General features: G+C 41.4%; 2 protein-coding genes across 8 annotated transcripts in view; one reads left to right on the top strand and one right to left on the bottom strand.

The window, feature by feature from the left end:
- The window catches only part of wdr37 (WD repeat domain 37), a 22,934-nt gene extending 8,469 nt beyond the window's left edge, over positions 1-14,465 (bottom strand). The window contains exons 1-12 of one of the 5 annotated variants that reach the window (XM_005471676.4): positions 14,065-14,465; positions 12,670-12,936; positions 10,667-10,763; positions 10,475-10,570; positions 8,137-8,201; positions 7,729-7,794; positions 4,563-4,701; positions 4,019-4,090; positions 3,676-3,720; positions 3,417-3,493; positions 3,061-3,295; positions 778-919 (exon numbers count right to left, since the gene is read on the bottom strand). In XM_005471676.4, the coding sequence (XP_005471733.1) occupies positions 778-919; positions 3,061-3,295; positions 3,417-3,493; positions 3,676-3,720; positions 4,019-4,090; positions 4,563-4,701; positions 7,729-7,794; positions 8,137-8,201; positions 10,475-10,570; positions 10,667-10,763; positions 12,670-12,822 (1,187 nt within the window). In that variant the 5' untranslated portion in view covers positions 12,823-12,936; positions 14,065-14,465. Of the gene's footprint in view, positions 1-777; positions 920-3,060; positions 3,296-3,416; positions 3,494-3,675; positions 3,721-4,018; positions 4,091-4,562; positions 4,702-7,728; positions 7,795-8,136; positions 8,202-10,474; positions 10,571-10,666; positions 10,764-11,092; positions 11,236-12,669; positions 12,937-13,577; positions 13,818-14,064 lie in introns of those variants that run through there. The other 4 variants (XM_005471674.4, XM_005471675.4, XM_025910159.1 and 1 more) reach the window with 4 other exon arrangements.
- Positions 13,951-19,971, top strand: idi1 (isopentenyl-diphosphate delta isomerase 1). Of its 3 annotated transcripts, none has more exons than XM_005471672.4 (7): positions 13,951-13,980; positions 15,718-15,872; positions 16,561-16,733; positions 16,827-16,919; positions 17,037-17,167; positions 17,275-17,379; positions 19,199-19,796. In XM_005471672.4, the coding sequence occupies exons 1-7, from the start codon at positions 13,966-13,968 to the stop codon at positions 19,409-19,411; spliced, it is 885 nt and encodes a 294-aa protein (XP_005471729.1). In that variant the 5' UTR covers positions 13,951-13,965; the 3' UTR covers positions 19,412-19,796. The 3 variants fall into 3 exon arrangements, with proteins under 3 accessions (XP_005471729.1, XP_003450277.1, XP_005471730.1); XM_003450229.4 differs by lacking the exon at positions 13,951-13,980 and adding an exon at positions 13,991-14,042 and having other exon boundaries at positions 19,199-19,971; XM_005471673.4 differs by lacking the exon at positions 13,951-13,980 and adding an exon at positions 13,992-14,085.

The raw sequence follows: 19,971 nt of genomic DNA, 5'->3' as shown, positions 1-19,971 counted from the left end.
GCCTGCAGAAGTTTGGGGAATCATTACATCTGCCTGAAGGTCTACTTGTTGCTTTAAATGCAGCGCCACAAAGAAAGTGGCCATTTGTGAAGGAAATAAGGATGGAGGGAAGGAAAGGAGGGGAGGAGGGCTGTTGTTAACTGTGAAACACTGGTGCTTAATCTCATTACAGCAATTGTCTATGGGAGAGAATTAGAGTGGGATCTGCGGGAATTATACATGTTGGGGTCGTACATAATGAGCTCTGCCATAATCCCCCCACTTGCAATCAAAGGCTGCCAGCCAGCCGGCACACGCATGTAGACACACACACACACACACACTTACACTTCTTGCGCCTTTTAAAGAGCACTGCCATTGAAAGCCACAGACAAGCCTGACAGTCATCGTTTTGAAATGAGCGGCTGCAATTGAGTGTTAACAGCGAGCGAAGTGCCAAATTACACAGAGTGGGGGGATTAACGCAGAAACGGACAGATAAATGAACGGGAGAGGGAGGGAGAACGAGAGGTACGAAGAGCAGAGAGAGGAGAAAGAGAAGCAAACTGTTGAAGTGAGGAGAAGTGCTCCGTAATGAATGAGAGGCAAGTGGAGGATTTGGCTTAGAGCAACAGGGTCTGTAAATTAATGTAAAAGGAAAAAGAAAATGTTGGAGGGATTTATGGAGAGGTGAGATGCTACAGCACCACCCTGTGGGCAAATTATAAACTGCACCCACATTTAAGTATCTGTCAAGGAACCAGGAAGGAGGAGCGTGTGTGAGAGAGAAAGACTCACTCGGTGTGTCCCTGGAAGACGTTGACAGAGTGGATGGATGGGTCTCTGAAGTCCCACAGTCTGAAGGTGGTGTCTCTGGATGAAGTGACCACCAGCCGCTGGGTTGGGTGGGTACAGCAGTGAGTCAGCTCCTGGTCATGGCCTGAACACACACACACAGCACATTGTGTTGCATAAAATCACACCTTTTTAAGTAATCTCAACATAAAAAAACAACAGCATGTGATTTTTACACTTCAGATTTTCTTTGGATTAAACCAGTGTAGGTGGAGCGTGGACAAGAAGGTGAAAAAATATGAGGCTGAATGTGATTTCATGGAAAAGAAGAAAGCTTGTTGGTGCTATTGCTCTGACCTTTTTAGTAAAATTCAACCTGGATCGTTTAGTATTAATAATGACTTTTAAAAGTTGTAAGTTGGCAGCTTTTGAAAAGAGTTTGAGAAACACTGAAAGAAGCAAGCTGGCTCCACAAACTACACAGATTTTACACATGACATCAAACATCAGCATGGAGGAAAGCACTCACATCGTTTAGTAATGACAACATTATCACCTGTCCAACAGACAAGGGTAGGTGCACGGTTTTGCTAAACCAGAAAGACTATCATGAGAAACTTTTGTCCCTGCTCAATGACAAAATTACTTATGAGCCCCTGAAACGAGACCCAGGAAGCGGCTACAGGAAGAGGGTGATAGATTGTCTGAAGCAGTTAGAACAAGACAAGGCTATTGACCGGACCTGATACCACAGGCTGTACCCAGGGGAGTCTACACCAAGTCTGTATGGTTTACTGAAGATAAATGTATGATTTCTGTATGATCATCTTTGATATGTCAACACACTTTGTTGAGAAGGTGTGTTTGCGCTTGGAACTGTGTCTTAATTACAAGGTTCAGTACTACAGGCAGAAACATGGGTGTGCCATGGGTTCCCCAGTTTCACACGGTGTGGACAACGTATACATGGAAGAAGTGGAAAAGAGGGCTTTGTTATCCTACCCTGGAACACCACCAAGCCATTGGTTCAGGTATGTGGATGACACCTGGGTGAAAATCAAATCTCAGGATGTATAGGTCACTGATCACATTAACTCATTACACCAACACATTAAATTCACCAGGGAGGATATGAAAAGTGGCAGGTTAGCTTTCTTAGACTGTGAGATTTCCATCAGCAATTGGGGACATTTAACAGTTGATGTGTACCATAAACCTACACATATGGATCAGTATTTAAGGTTTGACTCTCATCATCCACTGGAGCACAAACAGGGTGTCATCAGGACGCTACACGACAGATTGAACACCATCCCCACAGACACAGCGGCCAGGGAAGCTCCAGCTGATCCAGGAGAAAAGGACAACTGCTGCCTGAGCAAGAACCTGTAGTGATCCCGTATGTGTCAGGAGTATCAGAACAGCTGAGACACATTTTCTCTAAACGCCGTATCTCTGTGGCTTTCAAACCCCAAAACACGCTGCACCAAAAACAGGTCAACCCCAAGGATCGGGCCCTGACACAAACAGAGTAACATAGTCTACACTGTTAAGTGCCAGGAGGATTGCCATAATTTATACATCGGGGAAACCAAACAACCCCTGGCTAAGCAGATGGCACAACGCAGAAAAGCTAACTCATCAGGCCAGGACTCTGCAGTCTATTTACACCTACAGGCCAGTGGACACACTTTCAGTGATGAAGATGTACACATCCTGGACAGGGAGGAACGCTGGTTCGAGCGAGGAGTCAAGGAAAAGGGAAAAAACCATCTCTGAATTGAGGAGAGGTACATCTTTTACCATCCTACAATGCTGTGATTGCAGCCATTCCCCAACTCTCTGTTGGGGAATGGTACTCATGGTCATTGATCAGTGGTTGTTGATCAATGGTTATGAGATTTTGCATATTAATGACTGACCTCACAGCCCGTAGTTCAACAGTGGTGCTAGTTTCAGTCATTATGCAAATGTACTGTTTATAAGGTTAGGGAAACCTGCAGTCAGCTGAGACTGAAGAAGTCACTTCGATGATTGACGAAACGTTGTTCCCACTGAAAACGCTACATCCAGATGAAGAGAATCAACCTTTTGGGATTTCCTTATCTGGATGACTGAGCATGCATCAAGATAAAATGTCTATAGTTTCATATTTGACCTTTAAACAATAACGGTCTGCTTAAACTGTATTAATTCCTCCTTAGAGTGTCATACAAAGTACACTAATGAGGAAGAAAAATAACAAAAACACTGACTTCTGTTTACGACTCCTCTGCCATTACATACCAGTGAGCGTGTGAACCAGTTCAGAAGTCTCAACTTCGTACAGGTTGGCAGCACGATCCCAGGAAGCTGTCACCACTTGTCGGCCTCCCACTAACCAATCAGCTGCTATTACGACGCCCTGGTGGCTCTTGAGTGTTGCAGTAGCAACCCGGACCGTGGGCACTTCACAAGGGCCCTCGCCATCCACCTCGCCTTCCTCTCTGTCCGATGAATCCTGGTCTTCATCGCACGGAGCCTGTGGAAGTCACAAAACAAAAGCTCAATCGAGCTCCTGTCTTCTTTTGGTTTGATTCATTTGAGAGTAAAGTGACCTATTGTAGAAACACTGGGAAGAGAACAAGTTCAAAGCTACTCACACTGACATCTGGTGGTGGCTGTGGGGCTGGAAGCTGCACCATGTACCGCCAGATGTGAGCCGTCTGGTCCCCAGAGGCTGTGGAAAGTACAAATCAACAAAGAGCACAGCTCATTCACATCTACACATAAGTGACTGCTGGAGGCAACAGATGCAGCAGAAAACGGTTGAAACGACGACAAGGAGAACAAACCTGTTGAAACAGATGCTATATTTAACGTAGTCGATTTGACAAGTCAAACATGCATTCAAATGCATACCTGTGAGTGCCATCTGCTCTGTGGGGTGGAATTTGATGGAGTTGACTGTGGCAAAGGGAACAATGAAGAGACGTCATCTAACAAGCCGTGTAAGCAAATGTTGACAGACTGTGTTACATCTAAGAATAAGCTTCGAAATGCATCTGCGATGAGCCAGCCAGTGTTTATTAACAAGAGATGTTGCACGACAGGCTGTGCATCACACTATTGTTATTATAAGCACTCAGACAGGCTATTAAAACATTCTATTAGAAAAAATATAACCGCTTTAGGATAATTTTTTTGTATGGACTTTGAAAAGTGTGCATGTCTGTAAACAAATAAAGCTTTTGGTGGTGATTACCTGATCCTGCATGGCCAGCATACCTCAGCAGACATTTGCCAGTCTCTATACTCCACAGCAGCGCTGAGTGGTCTGTTAAGGGAGAGCAGGTATAAACAACACGTAGCCATTTCCATTTTTACAGTAACCAGCTAATGATTTCACGCTGTATGATCCTGCATTTACGTAATGGGCTGTATAGTCTGAGTGGATGTGGTAAGAAATTTCTGGATTGTTTAACAAGCTTCCTTAAAGATAAAACGAGGCCAACGAGTTGTTTCTGAAGGACTGGTTTGGATAAATATTGATACTAAAACACTACTTGCGCTGCATCAACAGATGTAATCAATCATCTTAAGTATGTTCTCATTTTCGGCTAATTGCACCGAGGCATCACAATTAATTTGACAAAGATATAATGAGGCAAATATTGCTTGCAGCACCTTTAGTCCTTGCTATTTATTCTTATTTAAAACTAGGGTGCCACATGCTGCCTGTGTGTACAACAAAGCTATAATGATTGATTTATATAGTCTGTGAATGGAGTTTTGGTTTTTTTTTTTACCTGCAGAGGCAGTGCCCAGCACCACTGGCTGAGTTCGGGTGACACTGAGGTCCCAGATCCCATCCCGATGGCCCACATACTCCTTGAGCAGCTGGCACAAAGCCCGGGAGCCGGTGGTGGCTTTGAAACTGGACACGATCTGAAGTGAGTATGACAGAGGGAAAAGTAAAATGGTTTAACAGCACTCAGTACCAGTTAAATTATCAAAAAATGAAAGTAACAGTAGGCTCGCAAGTATTACACTGATAACAAAATATAAGAATATATAGAGTTTAACTTGTAGTACTCCTGTCTTACTGCACAGCTTCATTTAGGTTCCATAAATGCTGATATAACTCCTAACACCTGGCTGCATACAGGTGTTGCCAGTTAACTGTTACTCGCTGTCAAACAGAATAAAAGCTAATGTATTGCTCGCCAGATTAGATCAAGGGTGTGTATCACAAAACAAGGTCACCTGGAAAGGCGTCTTCTTAGGAAACAGGTTAAATCTCTTTGAGATTTCATTAAACCTAACTGTACAGCTAAATGGCTCCAAAACAATTTAACTTAAGGACATGGGAACAAAGCCAGCCTGACATTTCTCCCACATGATCATAATGACAGCAAAGGTTTTCATTAAAGAGATGAGCAATAAGAATAATGAGTCGTTTTTACTTTTGGTGATAATTATGTCAGAGATAACACATTTTTTTTCGTGTCCGGTTTTACTACAAACTGAAGTTCAATAACCAATTACAATGGAATATTAACTGTGCATGCTGTTTATTAATTCAGTTAATTACAAAAGCAACATTACAGCATTATCGCGTACCTGTTTTATTTTTCAGCCCAGACTATCTGTACTGGTCACCCTCTGCATTGGCGGCAGGTCGAGCTTTCCTTAACTTTTAACTGTTTTTAATGTTTATCTGTTTATAACCGCTCTGTGTGAAAATGCCAAACACATTCACAGGACTTCACTTTGTGGTAATTCTGTTTGTTTAAACACATTAGTTATATTATCGGGAAGTTATGTAAATATCTCTATACTGTGTTCCTCTATTTAGAGTTATGCATTTTCATAGATAAATGTCAGCTTATCAGAATAATTTAAACTGGCTTTGTGATACAGACCCCAAGTGTGTTTGTACACTGCAAAAAAAGAGCTCTTCTTTTATGTTAACCACATTTGTAATTTCAGATTAATGACATGCAGTATGGTGCAGAGTATCAAATTATCAAGAGGACAGATTGTGATTGTCCTTGTAAACGACCGGTGCAACCTCTAAAAATAACCAGCGGTCTGATTGCACATGGACCTGTCACTGCAGGCTACCAGATAAACAAACTAAAGTGCAGTTTCACTTGTCACAGAGCTGTCACAGCCAGTACATTACATGCTGCTGCAGACAGCTGACCACAGCAACAAGCTAACAACATTGCTAGACATTAGATGCAGCAGCAGCAAAGTATTTGGTTCACGAGTGCCAGACTGTGTTAATATAAACCCTTGTTCTGTCCCGAGTGTTTATATTCACTTTGCACTCTGATGCAACCTTATTATACACCTCCTGTTGTTAGAGCAAAATAAGCAGACAAGATGAGCCCATTCCAGTCTATGTCAACCCCGTACAACACTGAAGCTATAGTTAGTGAGAATCATTAGTTTCAAGTCCCCTCCATTTTCCAAAATTAGTTTTTGGTCATGTTTCTTAGCCAGCTGAGAGGTTAGTGGTATTGTACATAGCTGCTACTTCTGTCATGGGGTTAATTCAAGAAGCCTTTCCTTGATTCCCTCAATGCTCTTTTCACTGTGGCTATATTCAAGGTGTTTCTCTGCACTGAAAAAGCAAAACAGCATTTTACATAGAAGACAAAAGAGAAAAACGATTCTCCTACTACTGTAAATACAGCAATTAAAAAAGATAAATATTTTAGGTATTTTTCTATTTTACTAATTTTATCTGCACTCATGTGATTTTTAGCTCACACCAGTTTCCTCTCCTCTGCTCTCACTGTGTGTGCATGAATGTGGAGAGGAGCAGAGCAAAGTAGGTAAAGTGAAGATAAAATATGGTTGCTTTTTCATTACAACAGATTTCGATCAGACAGAGGTCAGCCCTAAACATTTTAACCAGATGTTTAGATGCTGATTTTTCATCTGTAACCTGATGGCAAGCACAGATACAGGTTTTTACCAATTAGAGAGGAAACACTTCATCTAGCTTTAGAAGACAAAAGGCATCAATTTGTCAGATTAATGAAAATATCTGATGGGGGTTTTTTTTTTTCAAAATCCAAATTTTCTGAAATACTTTTACAAAAACTATCTGTTAATTTCAAAGGCAGAATAATAGTAATTGTTACTAACAACATCGGTATGGGAAAGACAACAAAAAGAAGCTGAAGCACACCTGTCCAACATAAGTCAGTTCGGGGGAACACTGATCAAAACAAACAAACAACAACAACAACAACAACAAAAAACACTGATCACTGGTCAAGTTGTCAGTTAACTTTGGATAACATAAAATCTGAAAACAGGAAAAACAGCTAGCTGGCTCAGTCAAAAGGAAGCATAATCTGCTTCCTGGCACACAAAATCTTTTATATCAATTGTTTGAACTGTGCAAAAACTTAACTGTAAAAACAACAAAACTTTATGAAGGCAGGGATCATGTGCCAGACTAGTTTTTTAAGGCAACCAGCAGAAACTTGAAATTACTAGCACACAAGTTGCACAGAAATAATTGTTGATAGATGTATTTTGTTACCTTTCGGGCAATACAATGTTGCTTCCTCATTACAAGTCTTTAGGCCTAGTCTTTGTGCTTAGCTAAGCTATCCAGCTACTAACGTCAGCTACCCCAAAAAATTGGGACTGATTTTGATCTTCTCATCTAGCAAGAAGGCAAATGTAGCCAACTGACACGCTGTTTGAAATAGCTGATGAAAAGTGACTCAAAGAATCGCCAAAGTAATGAAAGGTGATACAAAAAAGGATAAACAAATAAAATACAAAGTAACACTTTGTACATCTAACAAATGCAGCTTTGCCCAAATGACTTCAGTAGGAGTGCAGAGCAGAGAAGGAGTCAAGTTCAGACTGCAGTTAAAGAGACATTCAAGCCACCACTGCCTCCCCCATGATGCTTAGTGGCAAACAGAGCATTCAGGAAGTTACCCATGAATCTCCGCCCCACAACTCCCATGTTGCCACACTGAAGTTGCGAGGTCCACCTATTTTGCCCTGGAAAGTGTACAAGCACTGAGTCAGAGAGTCAAGAAATTACAAAGGATAAATTCATGGGAGATGACATTTTGTGGTAAATGCTGTAGTAAACATATGATTTCTTTTACCCCTGTGATTAAAATCCTCAATCATAACAGTGAATTATTTGTTTACCCACTTTTTAGAAACACATTATGATCTCCTCAGAGGAAGATTCTTCCTTCCTCTCACTCAGCATTACAGGGGCTTTCCACAGTCAGTTACTTCACACAGGCCTGAATCCCAAAAGCTCAAATATTTACACACATGACACGTCTTACGAGCTCTATTGAACAGGCTAACATGGCTTGTGCCAGGTACCTTGCTGGTAGAGGCTTTGTAGGTCGTCTTCAGCTTCTGTGACAGTTGACTGGTGCTGTGGCTGGCTGTGTGACAAAGACACAAAGAACAATGAATGAAATTCATTACCCAGTGACAGAACTCTTGCTTGCTTTTATTCACTGCTGCAGTAACGGCCTCATAAAGTGTCAAGATTTTAAAATAGCACACACCTCGACAATACAAAGCCTTGTTGAGCGTTTCTAGTTATGAGTTGTTAATACTATCTGGACTGCTGCTAATGACTTTTGAACATTTATGCAGTGTAAATGTCCCTGTGTCCAGCAAGGACGGAGCTGTGAAAATACTGTCGAGAGCTCAGCTTCACAAAGTGCGATCACCAGTTAAACTGAGCTTATTTTAGAAATCCAGGCTGGCTTTAAGGATATTAGGTGTCATAATAGAGAGTTTACATAAGTCTGACCTATGTGAGTGTCTCACCCCAAGCAGTAATGAACATCAGTTTACAGAACGTGTCATTATTGTTTGTACAATTTTTATATGGCATCTTATAGTGATTCACAGATTTCAGTCATGTGGCCAACTTGCTAACCTGGAGGGCAAACGTTACTCCATCATGACAGTCGATAGTGGGCACTCAGTAGTACTGCAGGACTAAAGTGTTTGGGGGTATTTTTACCTTGCATTGCTGCCAGGTTGGAAGCTTACAGCTACATGTATTTTCATATGTATTCGAATCTCATGTCTTGTGGAAATTTACAGTGTCGTGTCAGAAAAGTTCCAGTAACCTTAATTTGTCACATTTGTCATACATCCAATTTAAGGTAAATTGTTCCAACAGTCCAACTGAGACGCTGCTGACAGTGACAGCTGTGGAGAAACAGGGACTGGCGCGTTTGGCCTGTAAGTCAGGGTTAGGAGAGGTGAGTTCACAAGGTGAAGCTTTAAATTAATGCTCAGATAGCACAGGAACTTTCTGGTATTTTCAGTAAGTTAAACTTAAAGACTTTCAAAGGGCCGCCATACTGTTTTTGCCCTCCAGGTGGGCATGTCCCTCGAGCTCTGATGTCAAATGAAAACTATGGATACTGCAGTTAAAATCGAGGTAACTGTTGGCATTGAAAACACATTTACTAAAAACAGGGATACACAGCCAGGCTGAGGGTTACTGGAGAGTATTTTCACCTTATGGAGGCTGCTGGATGCCCAAATAGTAAAATCCAAGTAAACATTAGCTCCTAGAAAATGTTCACTCACCCCGTATCATCATACAAAGAAAAACAGGTGGCTCATGCAAATGTGTAGCCATGTCATATAGCAGCCTGGTCAGCATATAGACACAACATAAATAAACACAGCTGGTACAAACGCCTGCCATGAAAAGGAATTTTAAAAAATGAAATGTTAAATCTACTTTTTAGGCTGTGCAGGTAGTGTCTGCCTGTCTGAGAGAGCTGATAAAACATCTCAAATTAAACTTTGTTGTACTAATATGCTTTCATTACCTTCAATCTCATTCTTATTCGTTACAGCATTTTTTTAAAGGTAGAAAATATCCGTGACTTTGAGTCCTTCACTATTTTATCTTGAATTTTGGTATAATCTATAATTTTTTGAACATTTAATTCCTTGTATCTTTGTACTTTTCTTCTTCTCGAATGCTATACTATGTTTGATTGATTTTGGAGCACATTTCCCTTCAATTTATGTTCCTGGACTCCTGGTAGTTTGGATCCAAAATGTTTTTTGCGATACTTTTTGAGAAATTCCATGACATGCATGTGATGCAGAACACGAAAAGCTGGCTAGAAACAGGGTGGAAATCTCACTGTCTGTAATATCGCTCAGATCTATGCAGGAGAAATCAGTTTACTGAAAAGTCCAACAGATCTTTGTGGGTGTTATGGTGCCACTCAGCCGGCGCAATTCACCGCCTTTGTGATGCTGGCGACTTCTCTGTCTTTAGCCTGTGGCGATAACACTGTGTGGACTGTGATCAACAACTTCTTGGAGTTTTAATCAGCAGTTTAATCATTTACGAACGCCCTGAAAGTCACCATTTATCTATCTGCATCGTGACTAAACCACAGTAACTCAAAGAACAAACACAGTTTGGCTAAAAATAAAAACAACTGCTCATATGCGTACAGCTGTTTTATGACAGTCTGTCAAAAAGATGACACATAAGTAACATGTCAATTTAAATCTTTATGTTTAGGGAGATTACTTCAGCCACCATGAGATGAGATATCCACTTTAAACACAATCAATATTTTCCATTTCAATTTCCAAAGACTTCTATTAACTGTACTCAGTGTAAATTACAGACTTAAATAGATTGGGGTTGGAAATTACGGACCTTTTGTTTTCAAGGCTCCCTTGGTGGGGTCTCCTCCCTCAACAGCCTGTCCATCTCCAGTCAGCCGCTCATTCAGTGATTCAATTTCCCGACGTACTGCAACATAAGCACAGCGATGACGTGTCAGTAATTAAACACTGAAAACGTCCACTCAGTAAATGAACACTGAAGCGTACACTGTCAGTTACTCACATTCAAGGTTTTCTATGTAGAGATTCTCAAACTCCCGTTCAATCTGACCAAACAGGTCAAGAAGATTGCTCCGCAAAGCAAGAGGCAGCTTGGAGTCCTGGAGAGACAGACAGAAAACAGAACCAAACACACAGTAAGTTCATACACACGGCACGCTTCAAGGTCAGGAATGTAGAGCAGGAATTCACTACACATAATGTAGCATAATGCTATGCCAAAAATGCAGAACAGTTGTATAACAACAATGTTCTGTTATTACAGTCAGAAGTTTGTGACTCTGAAAGGTAAAATGATTAACTGAACACACGTGTTTACACAATTTAATCGGGCAGCAGATGAACTCTGCCATAGTTTGAGCTACAAAGCTACAAGCTAAAAACAAATAACTACACAACAGGAGTGTCCACCCAGCCTCTACTAACTTACCTCCATGGTGCAGTCCTAGATGTACCCAGTTACCAGCTGACCACCAATCTCTACCAGACTAGCATGTGAAGACACATAAATGCTGCCATGAAAACACTAGATTCAGAAGGCTGCGTCTCACAGCTCGCCCTGAGAGCTGCTGCTCAGTCCTTCAGCCGTCCAAAAGACAACGATACCAAACACTTCACTTGTCACCCTTCAGCTGAGGCACGTGTTAAAAAAAACCAACCGCTTGGCACAATGACGCTAGCCACATGACCATTCTGTCATCACCACGTTCACACACTTTATCAAAAAAAAAAAAGCCGAAACAAATAAATAAAGGTCATTTAAGAAGTAACAGGCAGGCCTTATGAATTTAAAGCTGCTTTAGTAGTGGCACTTAAACCTGCAGCTTACTCAGGCCAAAGCCGGCACCGTTAAAAGTGAGGAAGAATATCTGTTCTGTGTAAAATATGGGTCCATAAAACTGTCTGTGTATGTGTAGCTAGTGCTGCAGGGAATAGAGGAGGTACATAAACAGCGCCAGCCAGTCTTGGCAATAAACAAAAAAGGACTGTTGAAAAGACTAATCAGACCTGAACAAGCGGCCCATATTAAAACTTGATGAGACAACAGGCGAGTGCAAGCTGAGCTCTAGTTTTAGTGGCTGACAAAGTGCAGAAAGTAAAAGGGAAAGGATTTCCATGGTCTCGCACATGGACAAATTCAACCATCCGATTTTTGAGAGCAACTGATAAGTAGGTCTTCCAACGTGTTTTTCATTTTAATCCCACACGCTGTCTATCATCTACCCTGATAAGAGAAACCTGTCAATACAATGTAAAACACTCACAAACCATCTGTTCATCTTATCTGGGAGATGACTTTCAATAAGGTCGCTGTAAAGCCAACTCCCAAAAGTTAACAACCAGGATATTCTTGATCAAACAGAAACAGTTTTTATTATCTCAGCAGGGAAGAAGCAACTGGTCTGCACCAGGAAATGGCTGCTCGTGAACAGGTTCTCAGTCTTCCCTTTTCTGGAAGAAATAAATCAATTGTAGCCCTAATTTAGAGAACCGTGTTTGGAGAAAGTTAATAACCAACTTGATACCAGAGACACAGGCGAGCACTTTGTTTTAAAACAAAGAAATGAGTAACCAAAGTCTAAACCCACAGAGGACAGAGACAGCATTAACTCTTTGACTAAGAAATATCTGCCCAAAAGTAAGAAACTGCAGCCACTGTTTCACAAAGAGGGAGAAACTCACAAACACATGAAAGCATGGCGTTGTTGATGTTGCAATGTCAAGTACAAAATAAAAGAAATGCTGCTTAACCGGCTCGTACTGTACTCTTGCGAATGAAAGAACCAGCCTAGCACCAAAACAGCCTAACAATAAAAATGCTAATTATGCGAGAACAGCCTGCTCGGTGTTTTAAAGTGAAACTCCGTGTGTCTTGCCCGTAACATATGTTATTACGCTGTCTTCAAAGGTTCAAGTTAACATAGATTGCTTGTCTGCTGTTGTCGATTTGCTTGTGTGTAAATGAGAAAACCCATGGATCCATGACTTTGTGTATTTCCCCCTCACCTGTCCATCCAGCATGTCTCCTCTTTGGATGCCTCCCGGCCTCTCCTCTGTGCTGTTGGTGCGCCTGATAGACAAACTGTGAGCCTTGCGCTTCTGCTTGGGGTGACGGGCAGCTGAAGCAGAGCCGCTGCTGCTTCCGCCCTCCACGGGCATCCCTCCTACCTCGTGGGTGGCCCTGCCCCCTGTTCACACCCTACCTGAGAAACAGGTAAACACTGGCTGGACTTTCTGGTTGGCTGGTTCAGGCTTTCAGTTATTGCCACCTGTCTGTCAGTGAAATGAAAGTAAAGTGCAGGTTTAGCCCCATTAAGGTAAAACAACCTAAATCCTAAATCAATTCAAAATCCCAACAATTTAACGATGTGTTCACGTTACTCTTTTACACAGGGAAATAATAAACACATTTATACATTTGCATAAATGTGTTTATGTGTCATTTGTACATTTATAGACCTTTTGTCCAATTAATAAAGAGTCCCGAGGTAAATGGTGTCGCCTGAATTTACAATAGACAGCCAGTAAAGCCTTAAAGACCCGTGATCATCTACTAAATCGTACATGTCTTTGCCAGCAGACATTACCACATTAATTACAGGATATTATTGAAGTTCTGCAGCGCTATATGGGGCTCTGTGTGTCCGCTACTTCCGTTATTATAGCGCAGTATGATAGTAAGCCAGAGGACAACGGGTAATAAATATAAGCCAAAAGAAATTTTACAGGCCAGGCAATGATGTGTAATAAATATTAGCTCGCTTGTTAGTATATATTTGAGCGTGAAACTGATACTGGAAACGGTAAACGCGCCTGAACGCGTCAATTCATAAAACATTACGTCTATTAACTACCTTAAAAGGTAATTTGACATCATTTTGATATACAGGTACACGAAACAAGACAACACTCACCACTGTCATTGCCTGACTGAATTTATACACGCCAAGCAGCCCGAGAAATTACAAGAGCTAAACGCTAGCACAAGCTAACTGCCACATATCAGCTTCCTCGCGGCATCTTAGACCAAACAGCGCACAGCAGCTAAAGGACACGACGGGTTATATCATCCCTAACGTCACACGAGCTCGTGTACAACGAGTTTGCAATTTTTACAAGGCTGTGACGCATGAGTTTGGAAAATGGGTGATAAATTATAGTTTTATTACAAAAAGTATCAGAATTTTGTTAGAAAATTTTGACACATGACGTATATTATTTGTGCACTCTACTTCCGTGTAACGTAGACCGTGTTTGCACTTTGTTAGCCAATGAGCTGTCACGCGGCTGGGAGGACAACGAATGAAAAACCGTGAGGTTAGTAACTGGAAGCGGTAGTTGGTCCGACAGACTGCGCTCTAAAACACCGTCGAAACACGGTAAAAGACGTGATTTGCAAACCTTAAAGAAAGCACAGCTTTCGTGAGTAACTGAATGGTTTATCGCTTTCTCCGTAGCGTGTACATACAACAGCCGGTGCATACTTATGTTCAGTTGACAGAAGCCTGGGTGGCGCAGAAGTGCTGTGCAGTGGTCTGATGGCGTGTTGACAGTCAGGGCTTGGAGGAAAACATGAAGCAGAGTCTACGGGAACGGAGCTGTTGGGTCGTTACCATTTTCAGCTTAGACCTTAAAGTTGTTTTATGCAATTGCATTTTAACTTGGGGTGTTTGAGGATTTGTACTTCTTATTTGCTCCTTTATTCCTTTTATTTTATGTGGCCACTATTAAAAATAAGAGTTACCTGGTAGAATAAATGTTAGATGGAGTCATTGCGCCATCTTGTGGTACAACTTGGTATTGCCCTTCTTTCGTCACCTCTTGATAGCTTTAGTAAACAGGTAAGGAAGAAGGTTTTGACGATGCAAATTGAAAATAAGTAACTTTAATGTTTTATTAATACATAACTACACTAAAATGATTAATATAACGCAATCATACCATGGTCCTAATTTTTTTTTTTTTATCAAAGTTGCATCATCTAAATATGTCCTCCTCACTGAATTAAATATATGTAATATGATGCAGTTCCATTATAAATGCAGGGCCAGGCTGTCACAAGTTGTTCGGGTTCCCTTTTAAAGATGGCTGTCTGCATATTTATAAGCATATATGCATAGTACACTTATGGAGAGGTGTAGCCACAGTTATAAAAGTGCAAAAATGTCTCTCTAAGATTGCAGAGGCAAAACAAGAGAGGCATTTTCCTGGGTGTAGAAGTGGATCACTAGCACAATAGCCTCATCATATTTTCATTTTATTTGTTTTGCCATTTTTGAGTAGAGCCATGCTTTAAAGCTAGCTGTACACCTGGTGAATCACTTTGTAGTGGTTTGAAAGATACTTCCCAAAATCTGACCGTATCGGCTCAGTGTTCTCTTGGTTACCGTGAATGTTGCAGAAGCAATCATGTGAATAATTGGTTGGAATAATTAATGGAGCTTGAATTGCATTAATTTACCAGAAATATAGGTATTTAAGAGTTTCACTACCAATTTGTATGAATTAGTTTAACTTACAGTCAAAACGGATCAGTAGAATTCAGTTGAAGGGACACAGTGGGCTTGGTAAGCAGGCCTGCATGTACAGTATATATGCATTCCCAGTGACAACACTGCTGGAGAACGTCTTGTAATATACGACTAGCAGACCCAGACTCAAAGTCATATAGTACATTTAGTTATCAGGTAAGGACAAACACCTGGAAAAAAGAACACTTATTACAGTTCTTTGATCCTGTCACTGGCCTTTGGTTAGGCCCTGGATTAAGTTCTATGGCTTTCCTATATGGATGTAACATGAACTGCACTTGATCTAAAACAGGAACCTTAATGCTAAAACATCGAGTGTTTGAACAGCACTTGATAGCCGAGCTCTCTCTCTTGTGTCATTGTAAGTTAAATATATCTGAATTATAGGGTGGTGGTAATCTGGCAGAATAACCTTGTCAAGAAGCGTGATTTAACCTTCCGATCCCGACCCACTGCGATCCTGGCCGTTTTTTACCGACAGCCACACCCCCGGTCCCTATGATTGGTTTTCTGTTTCTCTCAGGCCATGGCGCGGGCTGTGTGGGCGGTCCTCCGGGTGCTATCCAGGGAGGGAGCCGCTGTGCTGAAATCAAACGCACCTTGTGCCGCCACAGGAGCTTTACGGAGATCCAGACCTGCGTGCGCAGCTGTTACTACCTGCGGCAGAGCGATATCCAGGTAAGATGGAAGACGTAGGGTTCTGAAACAGGCCCAAAATAGTGAGTTTAAAAGCCAGCTAACGGTTAAGCTTATTAGCCGTAAACAGGAAGTAACGCTGTTTTTTTGGGCTATTGATAGCTGAGTGCCGCAGCGCGTTTGTTTGTATGCTCCGGGTAATCACAGCTACTAACAAAACTCAGGCCAAATTCTGTCTAAAACAAAGTCTTGCACTTGACATAGCTTTACATAATTGTTAAAGAACACACTGTTATGATCGTGGCTCAAATCCTCAGTATATTGTCGCCAGTACGGCATGCTTTATATGTTGTAGCAGGTGTATTTAGTAAACTTTGGTCTTAATGTAAAAGCTATAGAATCAGCGCTAGCAAGATACCAACATTTCATGTGTTTCACTGTTTCAAAGAAGGCTTCTTGATCATTTCAAGGAGTGTCTCTTGGTTTTGGATTTTCAGTGTTCTTGCTATACGATATTCCTTGAGTATGAATATTGAATCCTAAACTTGGAATAAAACGTCCACTTTCTAGAGCTTTCAGAAGCACCTCACAGCAATCCTTTTTTCATCTACTGTGAAACTACAGAAGAAATACTATGATGAAGCCTCTCAGTCAAATGAAAAGTGCCATTTAAAAGCCAACGCTGATAAATTGGTGAATCATCAACTGTTTCCTACCCTGTGCTCCGCAGTGAAGTTAGACATCTGCAGTCTGCAGCCAGAATGCCTGAAGTAACCACCGATCACCTGGATGAGAAGCAGGTGCAGCTTCTGTCCGAGATGTGCATCCTCATCGACGAGAATGACCGCAAGATCGGAGCGGACACTAAGAAAAACTGCCACCTCAACTCCAACATCGACAAAGGTGCCTGTCTGCCACATTGGGATCCACACAGATCCACACAGGCTCTGTTCTGCATCACTCATTTCTATGCATTTTGTTTGTTCTTGCCAACAGGTTTGCTGCACAGAGCTTTCAGCGTCTTCATTTTCAACAGCGAGGAGAAGCTGCTTTTACAGCAGAGGTCTGACGCCAAAATCACTTTTCCAGGTCAGTCTCACTACTTTTAAATTCTCCTGTGGTCCCCTCAGATGCTGCTATATCGAGGATAAGCAGTATTTATAGGTTTTAACAATCCTCTGTGTCTCTGTGTGTGTTTTTGTGCAGGTTGCTTCACAAACACATGCTGCAGTCATCCTCTACACACAGACAGTGAGCTGGAGGAGAAGGATGCATTGGGGGTGAGGAGAGCTGCTCAGAGGAGACTCGGAGCAGAGCTCGGTATTCCCATGGAGCAGGTGTGTATTTCAATTCTGGCTTTTACCCACACTGGAAGAGGATTACTAAGGATTGTGGCAAATCTTCGCTTGTGTGTGATCTCCTCCGCTTTCCTATTTCTCTTCAGGTGACTCCAGATGAAATGACGTACCTAACAAGAATCCATTACAAGGCCCAGTCCGATGGGGTTTGGGGAGAACATGAAATTGACTACATCCTTTTTGTGCAGAAGGTAGTGCTGTAGTATCTGTTAGACCTCAAATATATGCAGTGGATATAAATGGTGTGCACGACACTCAAAGGTTTTCCCATGTGTAATGTGCATACAGCCTGAACAGTTCAGTTGAAAAACATTCAAATCTGTTATGGGAAAAATGTCATTTTTTTGTCTTTTGCAACAGGCTGCTTGCATAAGCATGCACACCTTTAAACTAAAACTGTGTTGAAGCAACTTTTTTATTTAATTACAGCATTAACCTTTTTTAGGCAAGAATCCATCTGCATGGCACTTCTTGATTTGGCAATATTTGCCACTCTTCCTTGTAAAAGTGCTCCAGCTGTCAGATTGTGAGGTCATCTCCTGTGCAAAACTTTCACTAAAAGTTTCACTAGAAGAAAATATTTCTTATCTTGATCTGGATATATGCTTGGGGTCATTGGGGGTGAAATTCCTCTTCATCTTCAGCTTTCAAGCAGATGACTGAAGGTTTTGAGCCAAAAGCGATTGGTATTTGGTGTTCATAATTTCCTCCACCTCGACTAAAGCTCCAGTTTCTGCTGATAAAAATCAACTTCAAAGCATGATACCGCCACCACCATGGCTCACCATGGGTATGGTAACATGCTTTTGAGAGACTTTAGCTTTTTTTTTTTTTTTTTTTTTTTTTGCAAATTGTGCCTGGGCTTGGATGTCTTGAAACCCTGCCCCATAGTCCACTCATATGACAACATCCTGTATGTTGTCATATGTAGCACACAACCACGCCAGAAATACCTGCACATCCTTCAGTATTGCTGGAGGTGTCTTGGCAGCCTCCCTTATTGTATGTTTTTAATTATTCATATTTTTTCCCCACAACAGATGTGTTTGTTTTTCAGTAGAATTGTGCAGAGGTCAAAGGTCACTTTAATGGTGGGAAGTGATTTGAAATAATTTTATTGTGGTCTTTCTTTTTTTTAACATCACAAAAACCTGGCATTTTAACAGGGATGTGTACACTTTTTATATCCACTGTACTGTAGTGATTTTTGTTTTAACCTGAAAGGCTAAATCTACTTTGTACAGCGTGCAGGTATGATGTGAGAGCTTCATTTCACCTGTGTGAATAACAAGCCTTGGCCTGAGTTTACCTCTGAGTAAATGAGTTCTGTGGATTTAAAATAATAGCTTCATTTAGGAATATTCTCCATGTACAAACGATGCAATCATTAAGCTCTTCAAACTAAATTGTGGACACTGCAGGACACTGATGTGAGGTGGACCTGCCTAAGGTGAAACTGCTCTAATGTGTGTGTTTGTGACTGGCATGCAAAAATTAAAATATAATTAGGTTCATGTTAGCTCAGTGAGTCACTGACCACAATCATACAACTGAATATTATCACCTTAAATTTTAAGGTGTTCCTACCGATACGGATACAATTCTGTGATGATTTAAAGTTAAGCATGGAAACTGTGACAAACTGTGATGTAATCACTGTTATTGAAGCTCACATTAAACTTGGCCAGTTTTTCCTATAATGAGGTCAAGTAATGACTCCTGACTCTGTATGTTATAGAGAGCATCCCTAATGTGGTCTCACAGGCACACAGCTCTGGGTATGAGCTCAGAGGCCTCATGTTTACAAGGTGCAGACAATATGAGAGAGCACCGGCTTAGAGGAAGCAGGAATGGAGCAAAAACATGATTACTCCTGAGCAAATTAACTTTACAGACAGCTGTATTCATTTATCTTGATGTAGCGTGTGTCTGGATTTCATTTGTCTGTGAGTCTGCCTTTTGTCTATCAGTCATGCATCAAAGACAATCCTTTCGTATGCCTCTCTACAGGACGTGGACTTGAATCCAGACCCCAATGAGATCAAAAGCCACTGTTATGTAAGCAAAGAGGAGCTGAAGGAGATGTTGGGGAAGGCCAAGCGCAAAGAACTGGAGATCACGCCCTGGTTCAGTCTCATTGCAGAGACCTTCCTCTTTACGTGGTGGGACAACCTGCAGAACCTCAAACAGTTCATGGATCACCACAAAATCCACCGCATGTAATTACAACCAGTATCAGGCTCCTCCTCCAGCATTTCAAGCTCTTTGATTTATGCAGAACTGACATAAAAATACAGTCGGCTGAGCTGCCGGAGACCTGAAAATAAACCTCCACTCAAGATGTGAGGTTTCCACTGGCTACTTTGGAGAAGGTGTAGAGCTTCTGCACTAAAACACAAAGTAAAGAATGTCTTAGTCATGTGATCTATAAGGTGATTTACGTAGGTTTGTAGCACTGAGATGCATCCATCTTCACGGTAGATCAGATGTTTGCTGTAGTGCTCACGTGTCATCTTTCAGGCAATAGTTCAGATAAGCTGGGTTCACGGCCTGAGCAGAAGGTGATGTTAGCAGGAAATGTGACACTAATTAAGAAGAGCTCCACAAAGGCAGTAACCTATTTTTATATAAAAATAAAAAGTGCCTGATTATAGGTCGTTAGCTTGAGGGGATTAGTATCTCTAAGTCACAACTGCTATCACTCTACATTGTTGACAGTGACATCAGTGAACAAGCTGTATCTTTTTACACTTTTACACAATAAAGTATTTGTGTGAACTTTG

This window comes from Oreochromis niloticus, linkage group LG9 (assembly GCF_001858045.2).
Source record: "Oreochromis niloticus isolate F11D_XX linkage group LG9, O_niloticus_UMD_NMBU, whole genome shotgun sequence".
Classification (NCBI taxonomy): domain Eukaryota; kingdom Metazoa; phylum Chordata; class Actinopteri; order Cichliformes; family Cichlidae; genus Oreochromis; species Oreochromis niloticus.
The sequence above is the reverse complement of the archived record's forward strand: the minus strand, read 5'-3'. Positions and strand labels throughout refer to the sequence as shown.

What these genes read in the sequence shown, in the direction of transcription:
- idi1 (XM_005471672.4), top strand. An exon ending in CAACTCCAACATCGACAAAG is followed by an intron (nt 16,734 to 16,826) that starts GTGCCTGTCTGC and finishes TCTTGCCAACAG; the next exon opens with GTTTGCTGCACAGAGCTTTC. An exon ending in ACATCCTTTTTGTGCAGAAG is followed by an intron (nt 17,380 to 19,198) that starts GTAGTGCTGTAG and finishes GCCTCTCTACAG; the next exon opens with GACGTGGACTTGAATCCAGA.